The sequence below is a fragment of the Molothrus ater genome, chromosome 6 (assembly GCF_012460135.2).
Source record: "Molothrus ater isolate BHLD 08-10-18 breed brown headed cowbird chromosome 6, BPBGC_Mater_1.1, whole genome shotgun sequence".
In the NCBI taxonomy this organism is placed as follows: domain Eukaryota; kingdom Metazoa; phylum Chordata; class Aves; order Passeriformes; family Icteridae; genus Molothrus; species Molothrus ater.
The window spans coordinates 11,150,458-11,178,179 of NC_050483.2; the positions used below are offsets into that span (position 1 = coordinate 11,150,458).

The 27,722-nt window shown below is 38.0% G+C and overlaps 1 protein-coding gene across 1 annotated transcript; it reads right to left on the minus strand.

Moving 5' to 3' along the window:
- Window positions 1–93: 93 nt before the first annotated feature.
- Window positions 94–27,722, minus strand: ZNF143 (zinc finger protein 143). The gene is given in 16 exon segments (XM_036384724.2): window positions 94–2,052; window positions 3,993–4,139; window positions 4,938–5,099; window positions 6,419–6,567; window positions 7,812–8,039; window positions 9,154–9,333; window positions 12,200–12,325; window positions 14,146–14,221; window positions 15,202–15,321; window positions 19,356–19,430; window positions 23,253–23,449; window positions 24,383–24,431; window positions 24,433–24,464; window positions 24,682–24,765; window positions 25,232–25,324; window positions 26,127–27,722. Coding segments are annotated over 16 exon segments (1,914 nt in total). The 5' UTR covers window positions 26,239–27,722; the 3' UTR covers window positions 94–1,968.

Below are 27,722 nucleotides of genomic sequence, written 5' to 3' on the forward strand. Positions count from 1 at the left end.
TTGCTAAGTCAAAGTCACCGTTCCAGCCACCATTTTCAGAAACTATTAGCAATGAAATTTGAGGAAAAAAAAAAAAACCCTTCAACATTCACATCAAATGATACAACTTTAATTTCTAAAAGGTGATAAGTACTAAGAAACTGATCTAGTTGACAGGCAATTAATCCTCCTTGCATAGTACATTTATCTCCATGGGATATCAAGATTTACAACATTTCAGGAAAACTGGCACCTAAGTGAGCAAGCAACCTCAATCCTATACAAAAGTTACAGACAACCTATATGTTTCCAAGTTTTGCTTTGTAATTTATGCAGAGAATGGCCTTTCCTTTGTCCCCTTCTATCCCACAGTACTGTATTCTCTCACTGCTTCTGTGTAGAAAACATAAAAGGCTGCAACCCACACTGACAGAGCAATTCACAATAAATTGGCTCATTCTATTCAAACTTGGCCTTTCTGAGGTCAAATACCTCAAGGTACTTAGTTATGGACTTTATTTTTTCATGTAGGATGTGTACCTCACAATACTTGGGATTCCTTAATAAAGACTTTGTCCAGAGGATGTTCAATCCTTCCCTTGAAAGGGAAGAAAGCTAAAGGTGAGGTTTCAGTGTCAGAAGTGCTCTTAACACTAATCTAAAATAAGCACTGAATCTTACAGGAAGCCAAAAATGTTTAACTTGCTTAACCAGCTTGCTAACAAGACAAAAGTAAAAACACTTCTTCATATAAAAAAAATTGAAAGTTACATTTTGCTGTATATTTTAGACATATCTACAATGGATTTTTTCCTTTACAGAATGATAGTTGGAGAGCAGCATTGTACTTACATCATCATTAATCCCTTTTTCCTAGTAACTTGTGTCCTGATTTTCAAAAGCACTGATTATCAAGCACATCCTAGGTACTGAATGGTAGCAGCAGGCACTCAGAACTGTTGAAAACAACTATTAGTACTTGTACTTTTGCTGCAAATGCACCATTTGAAAATAGTTCACTTGAAAATGGGTAACTTCACCTTTTAGTAAAAATCACTCTTGTAGTGTTTTAGAATGTTTGAAATAACTATTACCAGTATTTGCTTAATACACTATAATGGATTACAATCAAAATTAATGCCAAAAAATTAAGTTTATGATAAATAAACTTTGGAAAAATTTATACAAGGCCGTAAATAAATAATTTGAACTTCAGTCTCAGTAAAAAGTAAAACAGTAAGTCACATGACAGTATCATCCTATCTAAACAATACAATCTTGCTATATTTTATTGCATAATAATTCAAGAGTAACATCTTAAGTAAAATATGTAAAGAAACAAAATCATTAGATTTACTTTCTTTAATATTCAACAACCAGTTCTTTGTACATAATCCAATTTAAAGATAATATAATTAGCACTTCCAGCATTAACAGTCTGTATTTACAATGAATGAGATGGGGTAGATAATCTAAAGAGTATTCAAATCTGTATGAAACAAATCAAAATACGAAGATTTACAGTAGTAGGCTCAAAATCCAAGACTTTTCCATTAATGGAATGCAATTTTAAAAGGCTTTGTTGCCTTTATTACTTGTAAGGGTTCCTGAAATGGTTATTCAAACAGCTGAAATCTTCAGTAATGCCTTCATTATTTGTACATGACATTAAAAATTAATTTCAATACTTCTAATTTTTTACTTGCTTGTAGACCAGTCTGAAATCTGATGAAAGGATAACAAGGAAGTTTACTATATAATCCTAATTCCATATTCCTGAATGCAACGGTTGGAAGTAGATGATGTCAGTCCATTCCAAGGGTTATGTACACAAAACTTAGAAAATGTTCTTCACTCTTGCATAAAATGTGTACACAGTATCAGTGAGTGGGGGACTTCAAAGTTTTTACGGGCTGTTGCTGGCATGGACATTTGTTGGTTGAAAATAAAATACCTTTCACTCTATTGTTCTGGTAGCAGTTTTACAAGTTAATCATCAATCCCTGGTGTTTCCCCCTGTTGTATTCTGGAGGCTATTCTAATGGCTTCTTCCAGAGACTGTTGTTCTCCAAGCTGAAACAAACACATTTAAACAGAAAAAAATCCAAAACGTTATGCTTAGATAATAAATGCATCAAAAAAGTTCTGAAAGCAAAGATCAGGATACCAAACAATACTTCAGGCCAAATAAGTGTGATCATTATTGTCACACCTCTCCTGGATGATAATATATAACAGCAGCTATCTAATCAGCTTGACAATTAAGATAGCTGCTGCTAGGAGATCACACCGAGTTTATATGTAACCACCAAATACATGTGCTTCAAAGAACTGCTGCATGATAAACACACTTCGTGACCCACAAAGTAGGTGATATTTTACTTGGCAGATATTACAAAGTTCAGACCAGGCACAGAAGTCACAGTGGCTGTTGCATTTCATTTTATCACTGGTAAAGCAAACAAACATCTTCATTTTTCTTAACTCTCTTAACAGAAAGTCAGCTCTTTGGAACACCACATGACATGAATTTATAGAAAAAGTGTTCATTTATTGCAGAATCCCAACTGCATAAAAAAGCTGTTGTGATGACACTGTTTGATTCTACAGTTAATTTCCTCTCTAAACTATCTGGTACTACCAGAAGTAAGATAAGCAACCCCGAATAAATACAACTTGACACAATTTTGGGAAGGAATCCATGGAGTTTGGGAAGGAATCCATGAATCTATGTTCATGGGAACACTGAAGACAACCTCAACCTCACAAAAAAATGTAAAGCTGGCCATTACCTATTGGCTCAGAAAAAAACACATATGAGTGTGAAAGGTAAAACCAAATTGCTGGACCTAATGGGACAATTCTAAGTATCACTTGTTATTTTTACAGTCACTGCACATTACATTCGGGATCCACTCAAATCCACTCCGTTTGCACCTCGTTAGGATTTCAACAGGACTATCAGGCTACTGGCTTTACCAGGACTTAGAAACCAAATGGATTAATTTGTTAGTATTGAAGTACAAGAGAAAAGCCAATCAATCTCTCAGGAATAATCAATAGTATTTTAATTCTAAAATCTCTCCCTTCTATTTGTGTACTTTAAGTTTAATTAATGTAAAGCAACTTAAGTTAATGCCCCATTGCTGGTAACAGAAGAGGGGCTTGTGCAGAGTGCCTGTTTTCCTTTCATTCAAAGGACCTTTTAGCTACTTTTTTCTTTCCCTCGTGCAAAAATTACCTTCTGACATGGTTTCTCTTACAGGCAGTTTTGATTAGTGCCAACTTAGCTCAAAAGAGAGGAGTTCAGAATTCAGGGCTTCTCAACTTTCAACAGCACCTGACTTACTACTTTCCATTTAACAAAGGGTAAAATAACAATCTCTTGTTTCTGCTTGAGGATATTAATACAATTCCTTTCAATCTGAGCTCTTAAGAGCTCTTTCATACCTAGAAATTACCTTTTCCTGACAGTGTTTGAACAATGTGAGGAACTATTTACAGAGACTGTTTGTACTGTGCTGGTTTGGCACATTACAGAAAGTCACTATTTCCAGAGATTTCTGATTATTAATCTTTCTATATAACTGTTTGCACTATTTTGCTATTAGCATTTCAAGGTTCAAATAACAAACTTGCTAATTTTATAAGTTCATAGCAATTTATCCTTGAGAGTTTGGCTTTGTATGTGTCAATCCTATATGTAAAGCTGAAGGATGAACAAAAGCACTGCTGAAAACCTGTGAGTCCATGAACTACTTGGTTGACTTGAAGTTTGGACCTCTCCCAGCCTTCTCCTTTTTTCAGAGTTCTACAAGTAGGTTTGGAAAAATCAGATGCTGTGTATTCCTCTTTCTAACCCTATATATTATTTAAAATATGAGATCATATAGTTGTGGGCTATTTTTTTTCAGGGAAACCAAGCTTATTCAAATAATTTTGTTTCCTGACTAGGTAGCTTCTAGCTCTAGAAGTAAGAAACACTCCAAAAAAACCATTTCTCCCCATCTTACCTGTACTGCAATTTGTGTCCCATTGGATGTAGCCAACAATGTGACAGGTCTGGTTTCTGTAGTCACTAGGTGGTGTCCGTGCTGCTGGTGTCCCATTTCTGAGGAGGCACTGTGAAACGCTGCTAGGTCTTGGGCCACAATTGCAACCTTCAGGACAAAGAGACACAATCACCTGCCTGGCACATCTGTTCCTGCCCCTCACCTCCTACCACCCCCTGCATTCACATTTACAGTCAAAACTGGGATCACTCATCAGCATAATTGTATTGTGCAAAAGAAAAGTCGCCATAATTGTGTTCTCCAAATTATTACTAGCTCTTAAAATAGAAATATCCTCAGGACTGCAGCAATTTGAGAAATGCACCTACAGACCTGTGCTTATCTACACAGAGATTAATAATTATCTTCATTTTCATGTGGTGCAATTTTAGAACAGTAGAATGAATTTTAACTTAAAGATAACATCATATTTGTACTAAAAAGTTAGCTGTTTTATCTGTACGTTAAAAACCAACCCACAGATATAGACTTACACAAATGTTTCCCATCTGCCAAATAAATTACAGTCCCATAATATTAACCAATGAAATTATAGTTCATACTGGATTCTATACTTAGTTCTGTCACACATTTACTGTGTGACTTTGGGTAAAAAGCTTGGCATTTCTAGGTGTTATTTTACAGACACCTAAATGAATCATTGGACCGGTACCTCAGATATTTTTCTTGGTGCCCCCTTGTTTTTAAAGCATTTTAAAACATTAAAACCTGCAGATGTACAGCCCTGGGTAGAACACATCAGACACTGAGGAGGGGAATGTGTGGGCCAGGTGCTGGAAACTGCTGAGCTGAATCTGCACCAATGCCAGCAGAGTGGCGGCTCAGGGTCCCTTGCCACCAGCTCCTGAGGGGACAGGAGCAGGTGTGCAGGGCAGTGTCCCTCACCTGCTGTCCCTCGGTGCCCTCTGCAGTGACCATGGCCACCGAGTGCGTGCCGGCCGAGGAGATGACGGCGTCGTGGGCAGGGACGGTGATGGTGGTGCCATCTTGTGTCACCATGGTGATGGTGTTGCCGATGGCCTGCATGTCTGCCTGGGAAATGTTCACCTGCAACACACAGCAGCTCCTGAGGCAGGGAAGGGGCTCAGAGCTGCTCAAGCCTCATTCCCTCTGCCCCACTGGCTGGGATCCAACAGCTCTGACCTTTCAGACACACTTACCTGCTCACAGAAAAGAATATGGCTCTCAGTGGTAGGAGGGGATGCAAGCCTAATGCCAGAGCCTACAACTCCACGTTATCCCAAATAACAGCATAACAGATTATCTATGCATGTGTCTTGCACAGAGGTCAGTGGGATTTGGGTCAGTGTACCACCTGACATGCTTTGATCTTGATGTAAATACTAAAGAGCCCTATGAGGGCTTAGAATTGAAGCCACAAATAAACAATCCATAACTAATTAATGATATAAATTACTGATGTCTCCAGTAATGCATTAAGGCATCAGATATATAATTTGATGCCTGATTTACAAGGTAATAAATCCCAGAACTGAAGTCAAGCTGAAAGATAATTTAAATGTAAGAATTCTGTGTCAAGGCTTCTGCAGGACTTCATTTTAGAGGGTAAAAATTACCAGTTACTTAGTATTGCTGCAATTTCCAATGTCCTGGCAATGTAACAGGCCCCTTGGATATTTTATTTCAGTCTGAATTCAGAATATATCTTACATACGTTACTGGTATTTCAGTTGCCCTGCCAGCTGATATAGATTTTTTTTTCCCAAAAGCCTTCAATATACTGCCACAGTGAATCAAGAGAGTTGTGTTGAAATCCCCTTCCAAAGAAATCTAACATGAAATCCTTAAAAATATGTACCCATGAAAAACCTTAAAAAAAAAAGACAGCCATAGGAGCGTTCAAGTGGAAAATAGTATCAAAGGATTCCTTATCCTTTAGTTTATGTTAGAAACTGCACACTACCAACCAAACTGCTTGTGAAGGAAGCACCTGGACTGAAAAGACTTCCCACTCCTCAACCCCCCAAAGTGTGTGCAGAGAAGACAGTGAAGATGCCCATCAGCTATTAACAGCGTAATCTGGGAATTATGAGAAACCTCAGAAGCAGGCTGTATATATAGCAGTTGTTTAAACAGCCCTTTTCAGAGTGACAAAAGATAACAAGGAGAGACCAATCCCCTAACTTTGGAAAACTTTACAGTTTCACATGGCAGAATATGTGGTTTCACTTAGATATTCCACAGGAGCACAACCCTAAAGATATCCTGACACAGCTCCAGAGAATCTTCTTTCCACCAACATTTACCCAGAATCCTGTGTGATTTCAGAGAGCCCATGGAGAAGCTACAACCTGTGCCTCAATTCTCAGCATGGTTTTGTCAGCAGGTGACACTGAGTTACTTACATGTTGGGTTCCATCCTGGGATATTAGTGCTACTTGTTGGCCTAATCCTGACTGAGTAACTGTAGCAACCTGTGCAGAAATGACATCATCTCCCTCTACACCTGTCACATAGGTGATCTGGGAGCCTTTGAGCACATCTTCACCTTGACCTATTGGATACAAAAATGCAAGAGGTTACTTTCCATACTCTAAATGCTACCAGGACAGCCAATGACAAGTCCCAGTCTTGTCTGAAGGTTTTAAACACTGCAAGAGAAAAAATTAGTGTAAAGATGAGAAAAATAAAAGGAGGAAAGATACCAGAAGCAAGTCAGAAGGTCTTATTTTGGGAACAGGGGGTATAATCTTCTAGCAATCAGTTTAAAGACACATAAATACTACACATACATTCAGTTTGTAAGCACATACTAAAATGTGATAAACATTTCTAATTTATTCATTTAATGTTAACCTCTCCATTCAAGGGACTCCATGCAAACAGAACTGGATTTTTTTTTTTAAGTTATTAATTAACACACATACAGAAGAATCTAGTGATGTGCCTTTGTGTGAAGATTTAAGTAAATTCATTATCTTGATAAATGTTTAACCTCAGCAAATAAATGTTATCATTCCTTTAAAAGAAGGAATTAAGCTATAGTAAGTCTGCTTGAGGTGTTCAGCGCAGTTTCCCATGAATGTGGTGCAAAACAACTTTGCTAACCAAAACAGTTTGTGGGGATATTTCTGACCTTCAGCCACATCAAAAAATCACAATTTGACAAGTGGTGTTTGTCCTTTCACAATATTTCCTTCAGTCTGATCCTTTATAGGCACAGGATTCAGTACTCATGATACCATGAGCAGCAAACTCTGAGGAGTACTGCAGCACAGCAGCTCCTTTTCATCTCTGCCTCTAGGACAGTTTACAGAAACTGCTCTAAACCACAGCTAAGCCAGCACATATCACTGTACTGCAAAAACAGATTTTTTTTTTCTCAAGGCAGAACCTTTACTCCCACACAAAAGACTGTCACCAGCCATGGTGTTATATATATACACACTCTTTGAAAAATCCCTAACAAAAGTCCAGTAAGTTGTAATCAGCTTAGAGTCTCTCTGGTCCCTTAGCCACATTCATGTTTTTAGCAGGTTTGCTGAGATTTCAACTCAAATTTCTCTCTTAACCCTATGACTGCTATAAATGAGTTTATTTTCTGGCCAATTCCCATGCAATTTCTGTTTACAAGTTGCCCAGCACCCTAAAAAGTCTTACAGAGAAATTAAGATATCTTTATTAAGTACTTTAACTTCTTATCTACGTTTTCATTTCCTTGGCTATCAAAATCCCCCACCAAAATACCATCCAACCCTTTTTTTTCCCTACTAGAGATTCAAAGGCTGCAATTCTAACCTGGAGGTGGCTCAAAGAAAGCCTCTTGTTCTTCCTCAATGGGCTCTGTGTCATTGTGTGCTGTTCGTTTGTGCATAGCAAGGGTAGAGATCTGCTTGTAGGTCTTCCCACAGTGATTGCAGTTGTAGGGTTTGGAATGAGTATGTACAACATGATGTTTGTATAAACTGGAATACTCTGTGAAACGTTTGTCACAGCCAGGAACTGTACACACATAGGGCTTCTCCCCTGCACGGGAAAACAAAAGGGATAAAGAGAACTTTATTAAGGATGCATAGGAAAAATTGCCAGCAAATGATATTTGGGGACAAACCTTCATTGCCAACCATACTTTAATTTCAAAGGCAACAGAGAAGTTCAGCCTCACAAAGTTTATCAATACAACATCTTACTGTCTTTAAGAATTACTGCCAGTAAATTTGGCCCATTTTTCTCCCTATCATTCCATCTAAAACATCCTTCTGTTGAAGGCAGAATGATACAGGCTGAAAGTTGCCATTTCAGTTTGTCATTGTACTGAGAATTTTGTTACTTTATTACTGGAAGCCCATAGTTTTCCTCAATGATCAGATATATTCCTCAATGATCTATATATATATTGATTGACTAATATCACTTTTGAGTATTGAAAGCTCTGAGGAAATCCACAGGAAGCATGTGTATAAACAATTACGATTTCATATTAAAAAACCTTCAATTTAAAAATCAATGGAACAGGTACAATGTCCAAATTACATTGTAAACTAAAAATATAAACTAAGCTATAAAACGTTGCTCTATGAAGCTTGTCTGTGTTTCTATAACATACATAATGCTGCCAAGCTGATATGGCTATCACTGCTTTTACATTTTAGAATCTTCAAATTTGTGCTTATTATTTCTGCTCACCAAATAAGTATTCTGCTCACTAGATAAGTATTTTCACGCCTAGTCTATAAAAAAGGAAGTTTTGACCACAGTTCCAGCAGCAAGGAAAATACAGCTGGGATGAAAGGGTGACTCGTAACAGTGAGCCAAAGTTAAGCTCAGACTTGTCCTTTACTGGTATTTATTTAAGAAAACAGCTCACAAGCCCCAGAATCATATTAAGGATTCAGCCCAATGCCCAGTTTAAAAAACTTTGTATCCAAACCAAAATGATTCTGCCTTGCTAGCAAGGTGGGAAATCTAAATGCTTAAATATCCTCAGCTGAGGGGAGAGGAGGCCCAAACAGAATGACCAAGCCAAGTCACAGAAACATGACTATACCCAATGACAACACACCAAAACACTTGACAAGGAGAATGACACAGCCTCTCCCAAGCAGATTCCACTTCAAAATACAATAAATCACTCATATACCTGTGTGTATTCTCACATGATTCTTATAATTAGTTGCACTGGCAAAAGCTCTCCCACATCCTGGCTCTGTACAGTAATAAGGCCTTTCGCCCGTGTGTGTCCTGATGTGAACCTTTCTAATATTAGATGTTGTGAATGACCTGCCACATCCTTCAAAGGGACACTTAAAAGGCCTTTCACCTGAAAAAGAAGACAAGAAAAGGTGCACAAGCAAAGGTTACAAAAGAAATGAAAATCCCAAGTTACACTTAGACTTGAATGTAGGAACCTAAAGCTACCTAATTTTATCTGTGAGATCCCTCAATCAGAAACTCCACCAACATGCCACTAGAGTGTTCTAGTTTAGCCAAAATGAACAAAATTCAGGAAAATCATACAATCTGTAAGCTAAATTATGAAGCATTGAGATTAATACTTCAACATATGTAGAACAGACTCAATTGCTTGGATTAGCTTGCACACTGCCCATAATCTAGCAACTGTTTAACAGCCTCCCCAATTCATACATATATTATCCAAACCAAGTGTAACATACCACTGACATTTGACAATTGTTAATTCTTCAAATGAAAAAAAAGTACCTTCATGATTTAACATATAACCAGGATAAACACGGATTAATAAAACTTGCTATAGAAAGCATTAACCTTAAAAAAGAACAAACTTTCTAAAGAGAAACAGCCATGAAACTCAAGTTTTAAACCCCCAGACCAAAGCAAATCACTTTTTTGTTCTTTTAAAGTCTTTTTGTGTAATATAAGTTTAAGCACAGTAACTTACATCACTGCACCACAGCATTTCACTGTGAATAGCAGACAAGGCCAACCAATAATACTGCAATAACCCTGACCTTTCAGATATATCAAAGCACACAGAGAAGGAGAGCAAGGGGGGTTAAACTTGGAGATGTTGGAGCCACTGACAGGATGTCCTGGGGTAATTTCCCACTTCTAGAGGCAAGTACATTCCACACACCGAGCTGCTTACCAAAGAGCAGAATCTGAGAGCAAGAGCTGAACACCACTACAGATACAACTGTAGGTAATTAGAAATAAAAGAACAAGTCCTGATAGACACTAATACCACAAAACTCCACAGCAGTTCACTCCTTGGCAGAGGAAACTACTATTCACTCCTTCGGGCAGCTGTTTTGGGAAGGTTTTCCAGCTTCCTGCCAAGGCAGTGTGTATTCCCCGAACACCTCAGTGTTGTGTTACCATGGCTCCCCTAATCCTCGCTGCAGCCAGGACCCCAAACAGTCCCAAAGCAGCAGGGCTGCAGAGCCGGCCCCACCCAGCAACAGACGCTGCGCTAAAAACCAGGACAGATCGCTCGGAAACAATGCCCGCAGGAATGTCACCAGACCGGTCCCTGGAGGGGCCTTTTCAAATTCTAATGTACTTCCTAGCTAAGCGACCTGTTTCCAGGTGACAGCGAATTCCAGCTCTAGAAATGCAAAGCCTTGAGGCTGTACCCCTCGGCAGCACGAGGCACCATCCACAGCAGCCCTCCTGATGCCAGAGCTGCGTGGCTGGGGAGGTCATGGAGGAAGCCAAGGCAAGCGTTTGATGGCACTGAAAGCAAGACTTGACTCTACTCAAAGACGGGGACAAGTCGCTTCTGGTTAAAACAGGCAGAAAGTGAAGCAAGTGCTGACCCTGATGTGCCTCCCTCAAGAAGGGAAAGGTTTCTGAGCCCAGAGCTGCCCCCTGCCCTGCTGCAGCTTGCACAAGGCATGAGCACACGCTGCTCCATCCACCTGCACAAAGCTGGTGCTGCACTTTTCCTCTCCTTCTTTAGCTTCCTGGAAACCCATAAATCTAAAATGAGACACCTCTGGCCCCTCACCTGCTGGGAGATTATGATTCTATTACTCATATTGTTCAGGTGGGTAGGTTACATAGGGCTGGCTCAAATCTTTTGTCTCAACTGCAAAACAGATTAAATTACCACACACCTTCTGTGGTGGTTTAAAAGGAAAGAAAACAGTCCACAGATAGAAAACCTTTCAGTACTTGATGCAGTGCATATCAACAGTCCTCTTCTAGAGCTGAGATGATATGTGCTCACACTGATGTTGAAAGATCAAGATAGCACTAATCCCAATAGAATATTTTTGTGTATGGAAGTCCAAAAAAACAGAAATATCTTAATGTAATCCTGAGTTTTTTACAATTTTTATTGCCTACATGTACATCCTACCCTGCAAAATTTTAAGTATTTTTAATTAAAAAAAAAATCCACACCCCTACTTATTTTATTTTTTCTTCTTGACTTACAAAGATTCAGGCAGTTGAGTGGAAAAGCTTGTCAGTGTTCTAGCAGGGACATAAATATATTTAATGGAATAGGTTAGCCAGTGATAGATTGTCCTTGCTACATTTAGGGGCTGTTTTTCTTGAAGATCACAGGCACAAAGGAGACATTGTGCAATCTTGTTGACACGTGTGTGCAGCCACAGAGTTTTGCAGTGTAGTGTGCTGTCTAGAATTTGTGGTTTGGCTTTCAATTTAATGTTTTTAGACAAAACGTAAGATTTCATTTTATTGTGCCTTTGCAACTTTTAGTAGCTGTTGGTTTTCTATGACATTTTGGTTTTTCTGCTGGAAGAAGAGATGGGAAATGAGGATAACAAGCTCAGAATATCAGCTTTCATGGAGCTGGCATGCAAGTTACATTAAAGCACCAAAACTGAGGAACACTGAAGCCATTTCTAAGAGGCAAGACCGATTACTGAGGGAAAGTTCCTTGTTCTGTTACAGCTGCAGATGAAACTGTAAAGGCAATGAGTGGCCCAGTGACAATGTAAGTGAGGCACTGCTAGAAGTTAGTGCATTTGCCATGGCAGTGTGAATGCTTTAGCACTTTTTCCAAGAAAAGCATACTGGATTTAATGCTTACCATGCTGAAATGCTGCTGAGCTCACTGGGCTTCAGGAAGAGAATATACACAGGCTGATTTTGTCAGTATAAAGTCACAGAATGAGGAAAGAGAAAGAACTAAAAATCCACCGAGGTGAACGAACAAAGACGTGTGCTGACAGTACCTGTGTGTGTCCGAATGTGCTTCTGCAGGTCTCCAGAAGTCTTGAAGGACTTGGTGCAGTTCTCCTCGGTGCAGCGATAGGGCTTCTCCCCGGTGTGCGTGCGCACGTGGCTCTTCAGCCCGTACCCTGGGGACACAAAGGGTGTCACAGGGCACCAGCACACAACCAGGACACTCAGCAACCATCACCAGCAAAAGCTGGGATTGCTATTCCACTCAGCAATGTTGATGAGTAAAATTTACTCTTTCATTCTTTGCAAGCTCTTCATTCTACCCAACAGAGCAGCAGAACTCTAGATAACAGTTTAGAAATTCTTAGATTCTTTATTTTTTATTATTTTGTTTATTTCCATGATTCTTCTCCTTCCCTTCAGAAGGATAAACTGCAATTGTGTGGACAAATATTTATTCTGCCTTCTGAAGAAGCCATATGCTGTGCATTCCATCGAGCTTTTACCTCTTCCCACTACTGTCATCAAAATGACATCTAATTATTTGCTCACAGGAAAAGCAATAACCACAAAAGAAGTCAGCAGTAAAATCACATATACAGGTGCTAACCAAGAGCAGTCATAGACACTCATTCTCTTTAAGATTACTTTTAGGAACTCATCATCATCAAAAGCTCTACCAGTCTGAAGTGAACTTTGGATCAGACCCTCTATAAATTATTTTGCAATGGGCATTTGAGCAAAATTTTCCTTTCAGCACTTCACTGAAAAGATAATGACCAAAGAAGCCTGAAACAGCCATTTTAGAAAATGAACCTGAATGTCACTTGTATCCACAAGTGATGTATAAATTTGTACAAAATAAAGTCTGTAAGAAAATGACATCTACTTTCATTTCAGTGAGTTCTCCCCAAAACAGCTGAAATTCCTGTTCTTGATGTTTTTAAAAGCATGAAGCATGTCAACCAAGCTGAGCATTAATTTACATTTATATCTAAAATAAACTCAATTTCAGGACCCAGCCCAGGAGAGTTCTTAACATTTAAACCAAAGACTACTCAGTACTTAAAGTGAACTTTGTCCAAGGCAAGGATGTACAATAGTATACAATGCCTCTGATCAAAAATAGTGTTCATAAACAAAGAGCTGTTTATAGCCATACACCAGTGTGTTGCAAAGGAAGAGAGTATTTAATGACATAGTTTTGAAATCCCTTTACAAACTCTATGCAATTAAACTTAGGTGCAGCCCTTTAAAAGTATGGTTGTTTCCCTTTTGCCTCTTTGCATCAGTATTTATTTTGCTTGTTTCTATTCAAAGCAATTGTAGCCAATGTATTAGAACAGATTAAGTTATTTCAAAAATACCTTATTAAAAAAACAGAGCCTGACTTTTCTAAGCATGATACTAATTTACATCAAGTAAAGAATAAAATTTGAAACAAGTTTTGCTCTTCCACTTCGTTCCATGTTTCATTCCTCATAATTGCATTTTGCACAATCAAATTCCATCTCAGGGAGAGCATCATTTATGAGCAGAGTAATCTGTACAAATGGAGAGTTCCCTTCATGACAGATGTCACTCTGATACAAATTCAATAAAGAACACTTAAACCAGCATCTTCTCTTAAAGTTCCTTTCAAATTTAGACCAGAAGATCAGGAATCTGCCCCTAGCCTACAGGTTCAGCTTTCTATTATCATCTCATTTAACTTTTGCTATTAGTTTAATGGTAAGAAAAGCCTATTTTTAACATTATTTGACTGTAGATGAGAGGAGAAGAGTGAGGGAAGTGTTGAGTGCTTCACCTCCTTCCCCCTTCAGTAAGAGTTAAATCCTCTGTCCTTTCTATTGCTACACTAGATAAAAATGTAACTTTCTTTTTCCAGTTGTCCCAACCAACTCAGCAGTTAAAAAAGGCAATATTAAAAACTTACTTTATTCACAGACAAACACAAACACTAACAAGCAGGAGGAGCTAGTCTGCTCAAGATTACCTGTTGCAAAGGCTTTGCCACATCCGGGATGCTCACACTGGTATGGTCTGTCTCCTGTGTGAGACCTTTCATGCACCTGTTGACATCCAATACAGTGACTAATGAAATGCTGTATCTGGTTACTTCAGCACAGAAACAGCTCATTCTCAAAGCCAACATATTTTATTTATCTTACTAAGATTCACGTTGAAGTGTGTGTTTATGTCAGTGATGAAAAAATCATGAAATATGGTAACAACATTTTCCCTAAAACTAAAGATGCCTCTTTGCAAGGTGTAACCTGATCTGCCAGTCAAGTTTGGCACAAAACACTTCTGTAAATACATGCTCAGTTGCCATCATGCACTACACTAAAGACAGGAGGTAAATATGCCTCAGAGCCCACTCTCTATCTGATTTTTGACTCCACTGAATGCTTCCAATAATGCTCTAATATTGCATGAAACCTCTACAGCAAGGACATCATTTTAGCAATGACTCCTAATGCCAGCCACTCATTGACTCATCACTCCTGTGGTCAGAGACAAAGCAGCACTGTGAGCAGGTTACCTCATCAGCAAGGGATTGTGCCAGCCTCAGCTGGAATGTCAGCAGCCCTAGACCATTCACCATTTCAGTAATTCCTTAATTTAAATAAGGAAGAGAATTAAGAAGTCACCATCTGTGAAAAGATGTACCATCTTTTCACTCTGAATATTAATTTTGAAGAGTCTCACTTTGTACTATGATGGTGAAATATTTCAAAACCTGGACTTTTTGCATGATCATGCATACATGTAAAGTTGATAAAACAAATGCTGGATTCCAGAATTCCTGTCACACTGCTGGTAGGAACAACCTCGCTATGCTGGCAATAGAGCAGCTGAACATGATCCCAGAACACAAATAAACTCAGCTGAGCACCACCAACTACTGTAAAATCAATCCAATAAACATCTGACAAAACAGCCTCATTGCAACTGGCTCCCTCTCAATTTCTATTACTTTTAACCACATAATCTTTCCAAAAAAACATCACATTTACAAAGTAGCAATGCACATTTTACATCTCCTCACCTTAAGATGGTGAGCTGTTGTGTACAGTTTTCCACAGCCATCATAATCACAGCGAAAGGCTTTCTCTCCAGTCTGCTGAGATTTTGCTGTCACTCTTGTTCCATGTCCTTGCAAGACAATCTTAAGTGAGAGAGAAAAAAAATTTAAAAACTCCCAACCACATACTAAAAAAAAAAACAACCAAAAGGGATCAAAGAAGTTACACATTTATTTTGCTATCAAGCCAGAGCTGATTTTGACAGGTTTCTTTTGTTTCTCTTCGCTCTGCTAGGCCATGTATTTCTGAGCAAATTTAAAAGCTTGCATTAATTAGTCCAATAACAAAGACAAATTATTTTAAATATAAGCACAGTGGTAAAATGACCAAATTAGTAGACAGACAAGTCATAGGTGCTAGCTCTGTTCCTAAGGGAAATTAAGTTATAAATCAGACCACCTTCAAACATACGTTCATGGAAAGGCCAAACAATAATTAAATATCCTTAGAATAAGCATTTTTTGAAAATGAAGTAAAGCATTTTGTACTTGGTCTGCCATGCATGTACTTTAATCAAACTAATTGGAGCACTGTGAGCTAGGTTCTACTCTCCCTTGTGGCATGACAACAGGAAAATAAACAGCACAGCTTCAGGAGGCACCTGAAACCCCTTGCACAGGCTCCTTTCTACACTGACATGCAAGAAACATGAGCAAAACCTGACATTCATACAGACAGAACACAGAGGCAGCAGCCCAAACATCAGCACTTCCACACGACTCTGTGCAAAGCAATCAAGACTGTTTTATACAGTCTGTCCTTTCAAATCACCTCCCTTTTGGTACAAATCCAATTCTATTCCAAACTGTCAAAAGAAGATTGCACAGGGTGGATGAGGAGACAATACTCTCAGCAGAAAACACTGTCAGCTGCAGCAGGTTGCTCACAGCCATATCCAAATGGGTTCTGAGTATCTCTAAGGATGGGCACTCCTGAAGTCTGCTCCCAACATTCACATTCCCAACTAATTCTTTTGGCAACTGAGGCTCTGCAAAGTGGCTCCCTTTGCTCAGTGGCCTGCTCAGATTGCCCCTTGCCACCCCTGAGCTCCAGACTGCTCCTCCTGTGCCCTGCTGTGACGTCCTTCTGCAGATACCGAGAGGTTAAAATTCCCCATGAGGCCGTGGGCCTGTGCACACCAGGCTTGCTCCACTTGTCTGAAGAAGGCTTCATCTTCCTCCTGATCATGGCCTTGTGGCACAGTCACCAGCTCAGCCCCCACACTGGGCTGAGCCACCTCCCACCCCACAGCTCTGTGCAGTCCTGCTGTTCCCAGTGGAAGGGCAGCTCCTGCTACCCCCTCTTTCCCCAGCTGGCCCTTTTAAAGAGCCTGGATCCATCACCACAGCACTTCAGGCACCTGAGCCCTCCCAGCACAGCTCCCTGCACCAGGGAGACTGCAGCAGCACACACCTTTATTTCCTCTTCCAGAGGAATCACACATTTCACTGCTAACACCTTTCCTACAGATTTTCCAGAGAGGATGGAATAACCTGTTACCTTCAGACTCTTTGTAAGACTAAAGGAGCAAAGTTTAATACAAAACTTTTAATCAGCTGAAATGTGCAACTCCATCACTTCAGAAAGTCTCCTCTGGAACCACAGAGAAAAATAATCTGGATTGAGAACCCATTATTGATACTATTGTTTAACCTGTGACAGCATGAATCACAGAAATCACTTCAATACATTAAGGATCATAAAGAACACACTTGGTTGAGCACCTTCACTGAAGCACTAATTATTTTTTTCCTATCTATATCTCTACTACAACTTCTTTGTTGTTCCAGCATACAAAAATATTAATATAAAATATTTACATAAAAATATGTGTAGTTGCTAAGTTCTACCATAAAGCTCAAGTATACCAAAGTTGAAAAGAAAATGAAAACAATTCTGTAATGTGCTGATATCTGCAAGGAAATAACCAGCCATAATCCTACCAATATTAAGATGGATACAAAAACTGGGGAGGAAGCACCTTTCTAATAATGTGGAACTTACTGAGAGGAACTGTGTACTTCAAATATTTTTAAACAGAATGAATAAATAAATAGAATTTTAAACCCCCTATTTTTAAGAGATCACAAATGCATCCTGATCTCAGAGACGTAACACAGGAGAAAAACAAAGATCTTGGATCAGATTTTTCCTTGGATCAGATTTTTTTACTGCACGCATAAAAGCAGAATCATATAACCAAAGTGTGTATTATGAACAGATGGGTATGACAGGTTTGAAAGGAAATAGTGAGATATCCATTTGGGCACAGAGAGTCTTTTGTTTTCCCATGTAGAAATCACAAAGAGGTTTTATGCTTTTTTTTTCTTAGCTGAAACACCTAACTAACCACATGCAAGTCTGAGTGACTGCTTAGCAGTGTGACATCTGTTCTATTCCCTGTGGAGTTAAAAAGTTTATAAATATACACCTATTTAATTCTACATCTAAATATGAGACTCTTTCAAATATTATAGATTAATACATATGAATACAGAATGAGTTCCAAGCAGGTATCTACTTAAATCAAGATATAAGAATGATTTCTATTTTTATACAGAACCGATAGCTGTGGGCCCCTTCAACTGAAGGCCAACTGTAGTCACCTTATAAGGGTCAGAATTTGAGACTAAGCCTCATTACCTTTTTCAAATATCAGATCTTGTTTTGTTTGGAACATGCAGTGCTCCATAGATTGGCACATTTCCATACTGCACATATGTTGCCATATATGTATAAGATAAAACCACATCCACATTCAGTTAGCTTTGGGCTGAAGCCAAAATCAATATTTACGTGGATACTGATTACAAGTAATTCTGCTTAATTGGCTCTTCCTTCAGGTAAAACCAACAAAGCTTTTATCTTACTCCTCCTTGAATTTTGCCTTTCATTGCAGTTGTATCCCTATTCCAACCTACAAGTGCAAACCCTCTAAATTTCTTGATTTCATTTTCTGGAACATGGTCCAATACAGTAAATAATGCAAGTATTAGTTATTCTCTCCTTCCACAGTCATGCCACACAGGCAAAAGTTAAGTGTCTGCAGCTTTAAATATTGTGGGATCTAACTTGTAAAAGATAAAAATAGAAAATTTGAGCTGTGAGAGGTGAGCCTATAATTATTCCTTTCACACATGATGTATTTTGAACTTGGAAGAAGACATTTTTCCTCCTTGTCTACTTCATTATTTCTTAAATTAAGCAAAAAGAAGAAAAGGTTTGCCCAGAGAAGCTCCATTCTCAATGCAATGACTTTTCCATTTTTGATTTTGTCACCTGAACATGTGAGGATATGGAGTTTTTAGTGTTATTTTAGTTGTATATTTGAAGCCCAGGATACATTTTTCTTTGTCTTTTCCTTTAATGAAATACATTATAATGCCAAATACCATTCTCCTTAATCCATAATTTTATGGATCCTAGGGAAAAAAGCTTGAGACTTAGTAAGTTGCACCTATATTTTCCATTACCCTTTGAACTTTTACATTAATCTATTAACATTTAAAGGTTTTTACATTGCTGTGTACAAACAATATGGATCCAGAAGAAGTTGTTGAAATCTTTTTCTGTTCTTTAAGCATTCTCTAGGAGCAACACTCTTAACTACTGATTCTTTATAAAACCTGCTGTAAAGGTCAGGGACCCTAACAGGGCAAGTGGAATCAAAAAAAGTCATTCAAGAGAGAACAGTTCCAGACCTATGCCTGGAATGGTCTCTCCTAGATGAAATCTAAGAACTGAGACAGCATTTTTCTGCTTTAAATACTATCAAAAGTCAGCTCCTTCTCTGGAAAGAATTTCTGAAATACTTACACTCTTACTGAAGAAATACTCAGGTCAGCTTGAAAAATCTTAGAAAGTCAACCTAATTTTTAATTACCTTTTAACAGGAAAACCCCCGAGACAGTAGTAAGTATTAGAAGATCTTTTACACTCTTGTGACATGATCTTGTACAGAGTGAGATATTATAATCTGTATAGTTTGAAATCTACAACTTCTGAAGGGTAGAAGCAAACCAGAGTTCATGGCTACAGGACTCCCTGTCATGCACCTTGTTGGGCAGAAAAGACAAAAGAAATAAATATATTTAATTATTTTGTATTAAGCACATACCTGCATTTTTTTATCTTGTTCATTTTCCCCTATAATTCCTGTGCTACTAACACTGTCATTTCCATCAATAGACACCTGAAAAACAAAGTTGAAATGGGATAAACATTTACAGCAGTTACTTTTATTCATCTCAGAAACAGAGGGTTACAGACAGTTCCTGGGTTTATTATTTCATAGCTCTCTAGCTCCCTCTTGGAACATGGATATCCCATAGTACCTGAACTTACACAAAAATCACCTCTTGCAGCATCTGCATTACACAACAGACCAAGTGAGCACAGCAAAGTTGTTTTGTAACAGGCTAGGAAAGACTGCAAGAACTAAGGATGTTAAATTAATAGACAAAAGTATTACAATATAGCAATGAATTTAACAATACCGAGTTCTGACAAAAAACAAAAACCCCAAACATTTACTTATTTTATAATCAAGATATCTCTCTCACTCCATTAAGCAGAATGTACTTGTTCAAACAGCACAACTGCTTTTTGAATCAACATACCTAAGACAATGTGTTACATCTCAATTTGAAAAAGTCAAATTACAGCTAAGCAAGGACTTGGGTATTGCTACATAGGTTTGTTTTTAAAGACAGTCTCCAGGAGGAGAAAGGTATTGCTGTTTCCAAGGAGCTCATAAAAATATTTGAAAGACTGTTGGTGTTAATGTGAAATTTTTATTTAAATAAAAATGTAATTACCCAGTTTAAAAAAACACCCCAAACTCTCTCACAAGCATCAGCTCAAAGAACAGCATGTTACTGGTCACCATATAAAAAAATTAAAGTATACTTTGCATAGTTTTCCATCCCTAAATTGTCTCTGTACTAACCACAGGCATTCACAATAATCTCTGCCTCCATTATATTCAAGGCTGAGACTGATGCACCTAAGCCTAGTCTAAGTGATTTTATTCTTCTCTAAAGGAGTTTGGCAGGACCCCTCCCTCCCAAGAGCCACAGCAGGCCCCAGAGATCACTGGGGTTGTGTGAAGCACCTTGCCCACAGCACCAGCCCCCAGCAGCTTGCTTGGAGACTGGCAGAACTCATGCCATGAGAGCTTTTCACACTCCCGCTCTAAATTAGACAATTTACTTTTGGGAACTTTGAGCTACAATAGTAATAAGGAAAGTGCCCAAACAGAGGTAAATTTACATTACAAAAAGATTTAAGAGAGTGTCAGAAAGCAGGTAATTTTGGGGTGTTTTTTTCAGACGGAAACAATAGCTATTGTGGGACCTTCCCCCTCAGAATTTTTAAAGGAAGAGGGGAGAACCTGCACAGAAAGGAGACTTAAATTATTTCATCCTGAACTTGCTGCTGTTGGTAGAGAGAAGAACTGCTGACATGAAATTAGAACTTGATCAACTATTGGAAATGAATGATGATGCCAAGAGAACGTGTGTGCACGTGTTGAGGCACAGCACAAATCCCAGTTACTGCACTCTGCCAGCAGCTGGGATGGCACAGGAGAGCAGCTTTTGGGAGGCAAGGATGTGTTGTAACCTCTTCACCATTCCATCACCTATTCTCACTTCCCTGAGAGCAATGACCTTTTCTCCTGGCTTGCTTTGGGAGGATGGTGGCACTGACTCAGCCCAAAATTACAGGACTCAAGTCTGCATGTGCTTTGCATGTTGGAAAGTGGTACTTTCCTGCCTCAAGGAGAAGTGAGGGACAATGAAAAATGTTCACATTCCACCACTTCCAGTGAGCTTCTGGGGAGTCTGCTTGGGCCTCTCTGTATGAACTCTCTTATATTCTACACTGATCTTGGGCACCCCACTGATCTTTCTGTTTCTGCCTGTTGCATAGGACAGGGAAACAAATAAGAACCACCACTCTCCAAATTCACCTTTTTTTTCTTTGCCCTTTAAATTTCAAAAAGAAAGCCTTAAAAGAACCAAACAAAAAAAGACACCCAACTTTAAACTTCTCTTTTGCAGTATTGTAAGATCTTTGAGCTCCTCCTAAAATAATCTCCTTTATGCTAAAGAAAGATTTAGTCTGCCTTCAAATAAAAACACAAGGGCACCTACACTGAGTCAAAGTAAAGGCCATACCACTGCACCATTTCAGTTCCACCAGCAGCCAGCAGCAGATGCTGAAGAACACTAAACAAACAGGCCAAGCATGAAGTGATGCACTGCCCATAATCTTCTGCCAACCTCCAAGCAATTTGTGGTTTATGAACTTCCTGAACCAGAAGTCACGTGTTTCTACCAAATAGCCATGGATACATTTTTCTTCCATGAATTTATCTAATTACCCCTTGAATCCAAGGACATATTAGTGTCCACAATATCCTACAAGCAGGGCAGTGCTTAACTTTGAGCTGTCTGAAACAGCACCTTTCTTCTTCTTGAACCCATCATATGTGAGTTTCACCTGATGTTTCCCAGTTCTGAAACTGGTGCAGCCAATGACAAATCACTACTCTTTTTTGGGCTACCTAAAATTTTATAAAAACCTATCATATACTTACCATGTGTATTTCATTTCTTCCTGTACCTTTCTCAAGGTGTCTGAAACACCAGCTATGAAAACTGTACCTTGCCTCCCTATGAAGAGTGCATGGACATGGAGAAGAATCACAAAACTACATTTCTTCTTTTAAGAGAAGATTCAGGGTTCTGACCATTGAGCTGATATTTGCTTTTGTACCCAAAAAACCCCATAAACCAAATGTAGTGCTTGGAAACTCACTTCTACTGACTGTCCCCTTAAGGGTCCAGCAGTACCATTCAGAATAAGGTTCTGAGATGAAAGCTTAAAGAAAACAATTTTTCCTAAACAAACACTCAAGTGCACTACAGGAAACAAATTCACATGACAGAACTAAAAAACCCATATTGAGTTAAATAGGATGAAAATGCAAATTTATTTGCATTTCTTCTGTTTCTTTTTCATCTGCTCAAAACAGATATGTATCAGAAATTATGATTAATACAGATGCCAGTTAAGAAGGGAAAAGTTGTGATTGATCTAATCTAAATGAAATAGTACCTGTGGAATGTATAAAAGCTTGTGATTACAGCTCAACTAACATTGAATTACCTTTTATTTCATGAAATGTTAAATCACAACACAATTTGACTGCCTGCCTTAGGATCTCTCAATTCTAACAGACAGAAGCATAATGAAAAGAATAGTGAATAAGCTATTTAATTATCCTAACTGGCCTCCCAAATTTTGACAACTCTGTGACATTAAAAGGACAGACTTTAAAATATATTCTGCTCTTTTTCCAGAGCAATACAAGCACTGCTGGCAATTACCTAGCTGCTGGGACAGAGCATAACTACAGAGTCATGGAAGTTGCATCACCCATTACCATACTTACATCATGCTTTACAGAGCCCAGGAAAGTGAACAAGATGAATTTTGTGCATCCTACTGCATTTGTACTATTGAAAATAGAGATGAAAGAAGTTTTTTTCTGAACTGTCTGATTGTCTTTTCTACACTTCACACCATGTGCTGCCCTTGCTCAGTACACCAGGCCATACTCCTCCCATTCAGGAAAAAAAATAATCCAGCAATAGTGCTTCAACAAGAATAATTCAACTTTGTCCTTCTTTGCAAACAGTGTCCTTCCAAGAGACTCCTTTGCAATGCTATAGGATAGAGGAGATTTTAATTTGGCTGTCTAAAGGGCTTTCTAAATCCTACTCCAGTTCAGTGGTCAATCTTTTCTCCTTTTTATGCAACACTAGGCACCAGAGCTGCTCATGACAGTGAAGCACTGTCATGACAATTTGGTGAGCTCTCTTCTAGGAGTCTGAGACTCTCCCAGCTACAATTTAATTTCTTAAACAACAACTGGCTTGTGCTGCCAGGCATGTTGTGCTGTACATTTTTTAAGACATGGTGGCTAGAGAAACGCCTTGCAGAGTACCTTGGCTGCATATTGCTCCAAAGCACTGATGGTGTCAGGGTCGATGGCAGCATCTCCTGTGTGCAGTCCTGCCACTGTGCCATCGGCCTGGATGGCCAGAATGGTGTCTGACTGTGGCATCTGCACCGTGTGGTGGATGTAGGCTGTGGTTCCATCCTCCAGCTGCACAGCCTGCAGGGCACTCTGGTCATAACTGTCTGAGGAATGATATTGCACAGTGTTAGGATTCTGAAAGGAGCAGCAGTGTGTTACATGAGAAACTACTGCTCTCCAGGAGGTGTCTCCTGAAGTCATAGACACATACGAAATATATAGGAAATAGAACCACTAGTTTATAAGAAATATAAACACTTAAAATAATACTATGAATAACACAGGAATTTGTTTTCAAGACAATACCTCCTATAGTTTTATTTGTACACTTCAAAAAGTTCAAAAATATTTATATTGATCTAGTTTTATTTATAAAGGAAATCAGGAACACAAATATGCTTTCCATTTCAAATCTACCTATAATAAAATGAAAATAATATAACAGATCTACTGATATCATTACTTCAGATTTTAGAACTCACAGATGTCACATTTTAAGAAGAGAATCATGCAAATATGTAAAAGAACCACAAAACATAAGACAACTTTTAACAAAAAAATTCTATATTACATTCTTTCCTCTTACTACTGTTGTTTGTAAAATGTAATTGTCACACTGGTTTAAGCAGTCTTAAAATATATGCTTGATCACTTTTTCTAGAGAAGTGGTACTGTTTCCAAGACTAGTGCAATCATCTTCATTTCAGAAACATATGTTATCTGGAATAACTACATTTGCATTCTTGACTGTCAGCTGTCACATTTTCTGCCCTATTACCTAAAGGTATAAACTCACTTTAATGTGATCCTGGGCTAAATAAACAGTGAAACACACTGGGTTTGATTTCATTTAAAACTGTTATACGAGGCCCAAGTCGAGAACTGAAACAGTAATTTCAACAATTTTCTGATGTCAAAGCAACAAGTAATTCACACTGTGAATCCCATTAAGATAATTTTTAGAGAGTATCCTGTTAAACACTGCTGAAGTTCTGTGGGACACTGAGGTGACAAATGCCACTTGCCAGAGCAGTTACCTTTTGAGGTGTGATGAATAAATGCTGTGGTTCCATCTTCCAGCTGAACCTGCCTGCCCATCTTCCAGACGCAGGCTCTCCCCTGCACAGGAGAACAATTACAGCAAGACTTCAGAGAATGCTTAGGTGGAAAGATCAAACACTGAATAGCCAGGATTACAAAATACCTAAGATCCCTTCATGATTATTTCCATTAAAATAAGAAATCAAGCTATTTATCATGACTGTTAATTACTTAGGAGCAATATTTATCAGGAACACATTATTTTAGAACATATTTCTTGTATTATTGCACTCACTGCTTTTAGGCATAGGTACATGTTGAACATAGGCAGCAGAACCATCTTCTAATTGAATCACTTGGCCATCCATTAATTTACCATCTGAAATACACAGAATATTTTTAAGAATTCTAATTGTGTAACACATCACAGTTTTAATACACAGTTGATACTTTCTAGAGTAACATATAAATAAAGTATTAACAAGAAATAATGCTTGGTAAATAGAAAGCACAGTGTTACTGTAGAGAGCTTTTAAAATTCTGGGATTAAAAAAACAGAAAAGGTCTGCTGTCCTATCTGTTAGGTAGAATGTTGATATCTGGGTTTGAACCATAAAGATCTCTTCACTTTTGTTTGACTCATGTTCTGAATTTCATTTTTGCATCTTATTAGTGGCAAAACAAAAACATTTATTTTATAGCATTACCATGATTTCCCACTGGAATTGGAACTTCAGAAACACTGTACAGATTTTGAATGATTTTACAATGCAAAGAGAAAGTTAGAAAGGGGAATACCACTTCAGTAGCCATCAGTAGCCATCAGTTGGCAGTGCTCTGCCTACCTTTAGAATTGTGCTGGATGTAAGCAGTGGAGCCATCAGCCAGGGTAACTGCTTGCAAACTTACACCTTCCATGTTTTCCAAGTTGTCACCATCTAGCAGAGAAAAAAGTTCACCTTCACTACAAGCAGCATGGAACCCTAGAAATCTCAGCTGAAAGACCTCCATAAATTATGACATCCCCTCAAAGCACACTGGTTTGACAAATAAGAAGAGTAAGTAATTCTTACTTGCTTTCTGGTTTCTAAGCCTGGGACATGTACTAGGGTCATATATTCTAGATTTTGCTCTGTAAACATGACAGCTAAATATTATTTTCCTTAACTAAAAAAAAAAATACAATGTCACTGAATAAATAACTACACAGCTGAGGTTTTAGGAGAACTATGAATTAAATCATCAGAGCCAAGAGTGAAATAATGACACACATACTGTATTGAAAATTTTGTTTTGTACAAACTAGTTGTCATTAATACACACCAAGCTATTTAGATTAAAATGCACACCTAGGACAGAGTTTGTAATCATGTAAAATCATAACAAAGCTGTCAGGAAACATCAAGTTTAAGCCAATTTCAAGTCAATCTATTTTAAAACTCAACTTGCTTAATGCATACTTAGATATCAACTGAATTAACAAAGTATAAAACAGTAAGACTACACAGAGAATAAAGTCAGATTGTATATTTAATATATTTTTGGCACATTTGGACTTCTATTATCTTAATTAAAAAGTAATTTCCATCTAGAATTAAATTAGTGAATTTAATCAATCTCAGTTAACTGTTTTCTGTTGGACTTTTAATTCAGAATAAACAACATGAATGTTAGTGTTTTATCTGAGTTTCAAAGAGAAAAGACATAATAATGTAGAGCTATTTTAACCTGAAGGGTCACCTTGCACAGCTACAGCTTCTGTTAGACACAGAGTCACGTGCTGGGCCTCCATTCCTCCTCCAGAAAATTCCGTCATTCCCTGAGAGTCTCGATTGATCTGAGCTAATAACATTGTCTACCTAGAAAGAAAGGATTCAAAAAACAGAACACTGAAATACAGAGCCATCAGCCCAGTCTAATGGGATTTTTATGCAGCTGCTACAAATATTTTATGTTATGTTTTGCATAAAATAGATGCAAAAAATGATTGCTTTAATGAAAATACTTTGAAGGAATAAGAGTTATCTGAAATAGATAAGTATTTTACTTTATTTAACAATTAACTTAGATATTAAGGACTTCAGGCAGGACTTTATATAAGTAAGTGCATCAACCACATTTAAATTTCAGTTAATTATAAATGATTTAACCAATTTACAAAGACCAATGGTGGTAATGACAGTACAGATAATGACACCTATTTGTCCCCAGAATTGAAATAAAGCTGACAATTCACCCACAGTCACCCATGACAACAGCAGGGCTTTATCTGTATAAATCAAAGATCTCTCCAGTGCCAGTAAGAGGTTTAAAAACACCAACACATTGCAAAAGTCTAACTGAACAATTCAACTATTTCCCTCGATTTTTCCAGAAAGGTTTCTGTTTAAACAAAAACAAAACAATCTGTCCTTTAAAATAATGAAGTATCCCATGATAAAATTTGTTAATTAGACAAAAGGCCAGTGATCAGGGAGTGACTGCTGTACCTCACAGAACCAGACAGAGCCATCCCTTTGCATACTCACATTTTTACCAGGCATGTTTTACTATGGGAGATCACATCACAGCTTTTAATCCTAGTGTGGTTCCATGACCTGCTGGTTTATAATTCAAGGCTGAGAAGAATAATCTAGGGGGTTTAATTTATTTATTATTATCTTTATAAATATATTTACCTATTTTTACCTCTACAGTCCAGAAATCTGCTCTTGAATAAGCAATTAATCAACAGTCTCAAAAACCACTGGGAAAATTGTACTTTTCTCAAAACTAAGGAATAAGGAGCACAAAATTAGTCCATGTAGATACTCCAGTATGCCTACAGTATTTAAAGTTGCCACACTAATTTAGTAGTTGACAATTACACAAGCAGTATTTTCCAAGTACATCCAAGTGTATACACAATACTTTGTATACACTTGGATGTATACATCAAATACTTGTTCCTGGAGTTGCAGGCTCAGTTTCTTATTTCCAGTTAAAGGAACAGATACAGCTGAACAAAGGAAGTGGAAAGCAAGGGTACCTTTGGGAAAGTTTTAAACCTTCTGCCTTTTTCATATGTCACATTGAAAATCATACCAAAAAACCCAAAACATTACTAATGATCAGTACATAATTCTCTAAGAAATATGCCTTCCAAGATTAATGGCCTCATAATTTCTCTCTGGAACATTAAGGAAATTAAAATACTGGCTTGCAATAAGGAATTTGAACCTCGAACAACTGGCATCAAAAAGATATAATTAAGAGAGAAACCAAAATATAATTCAAAATGGGTGTGAGGATATTTTTTTAGAATCCAAGAGAAGATGGGTAATTCTTCCCAACATC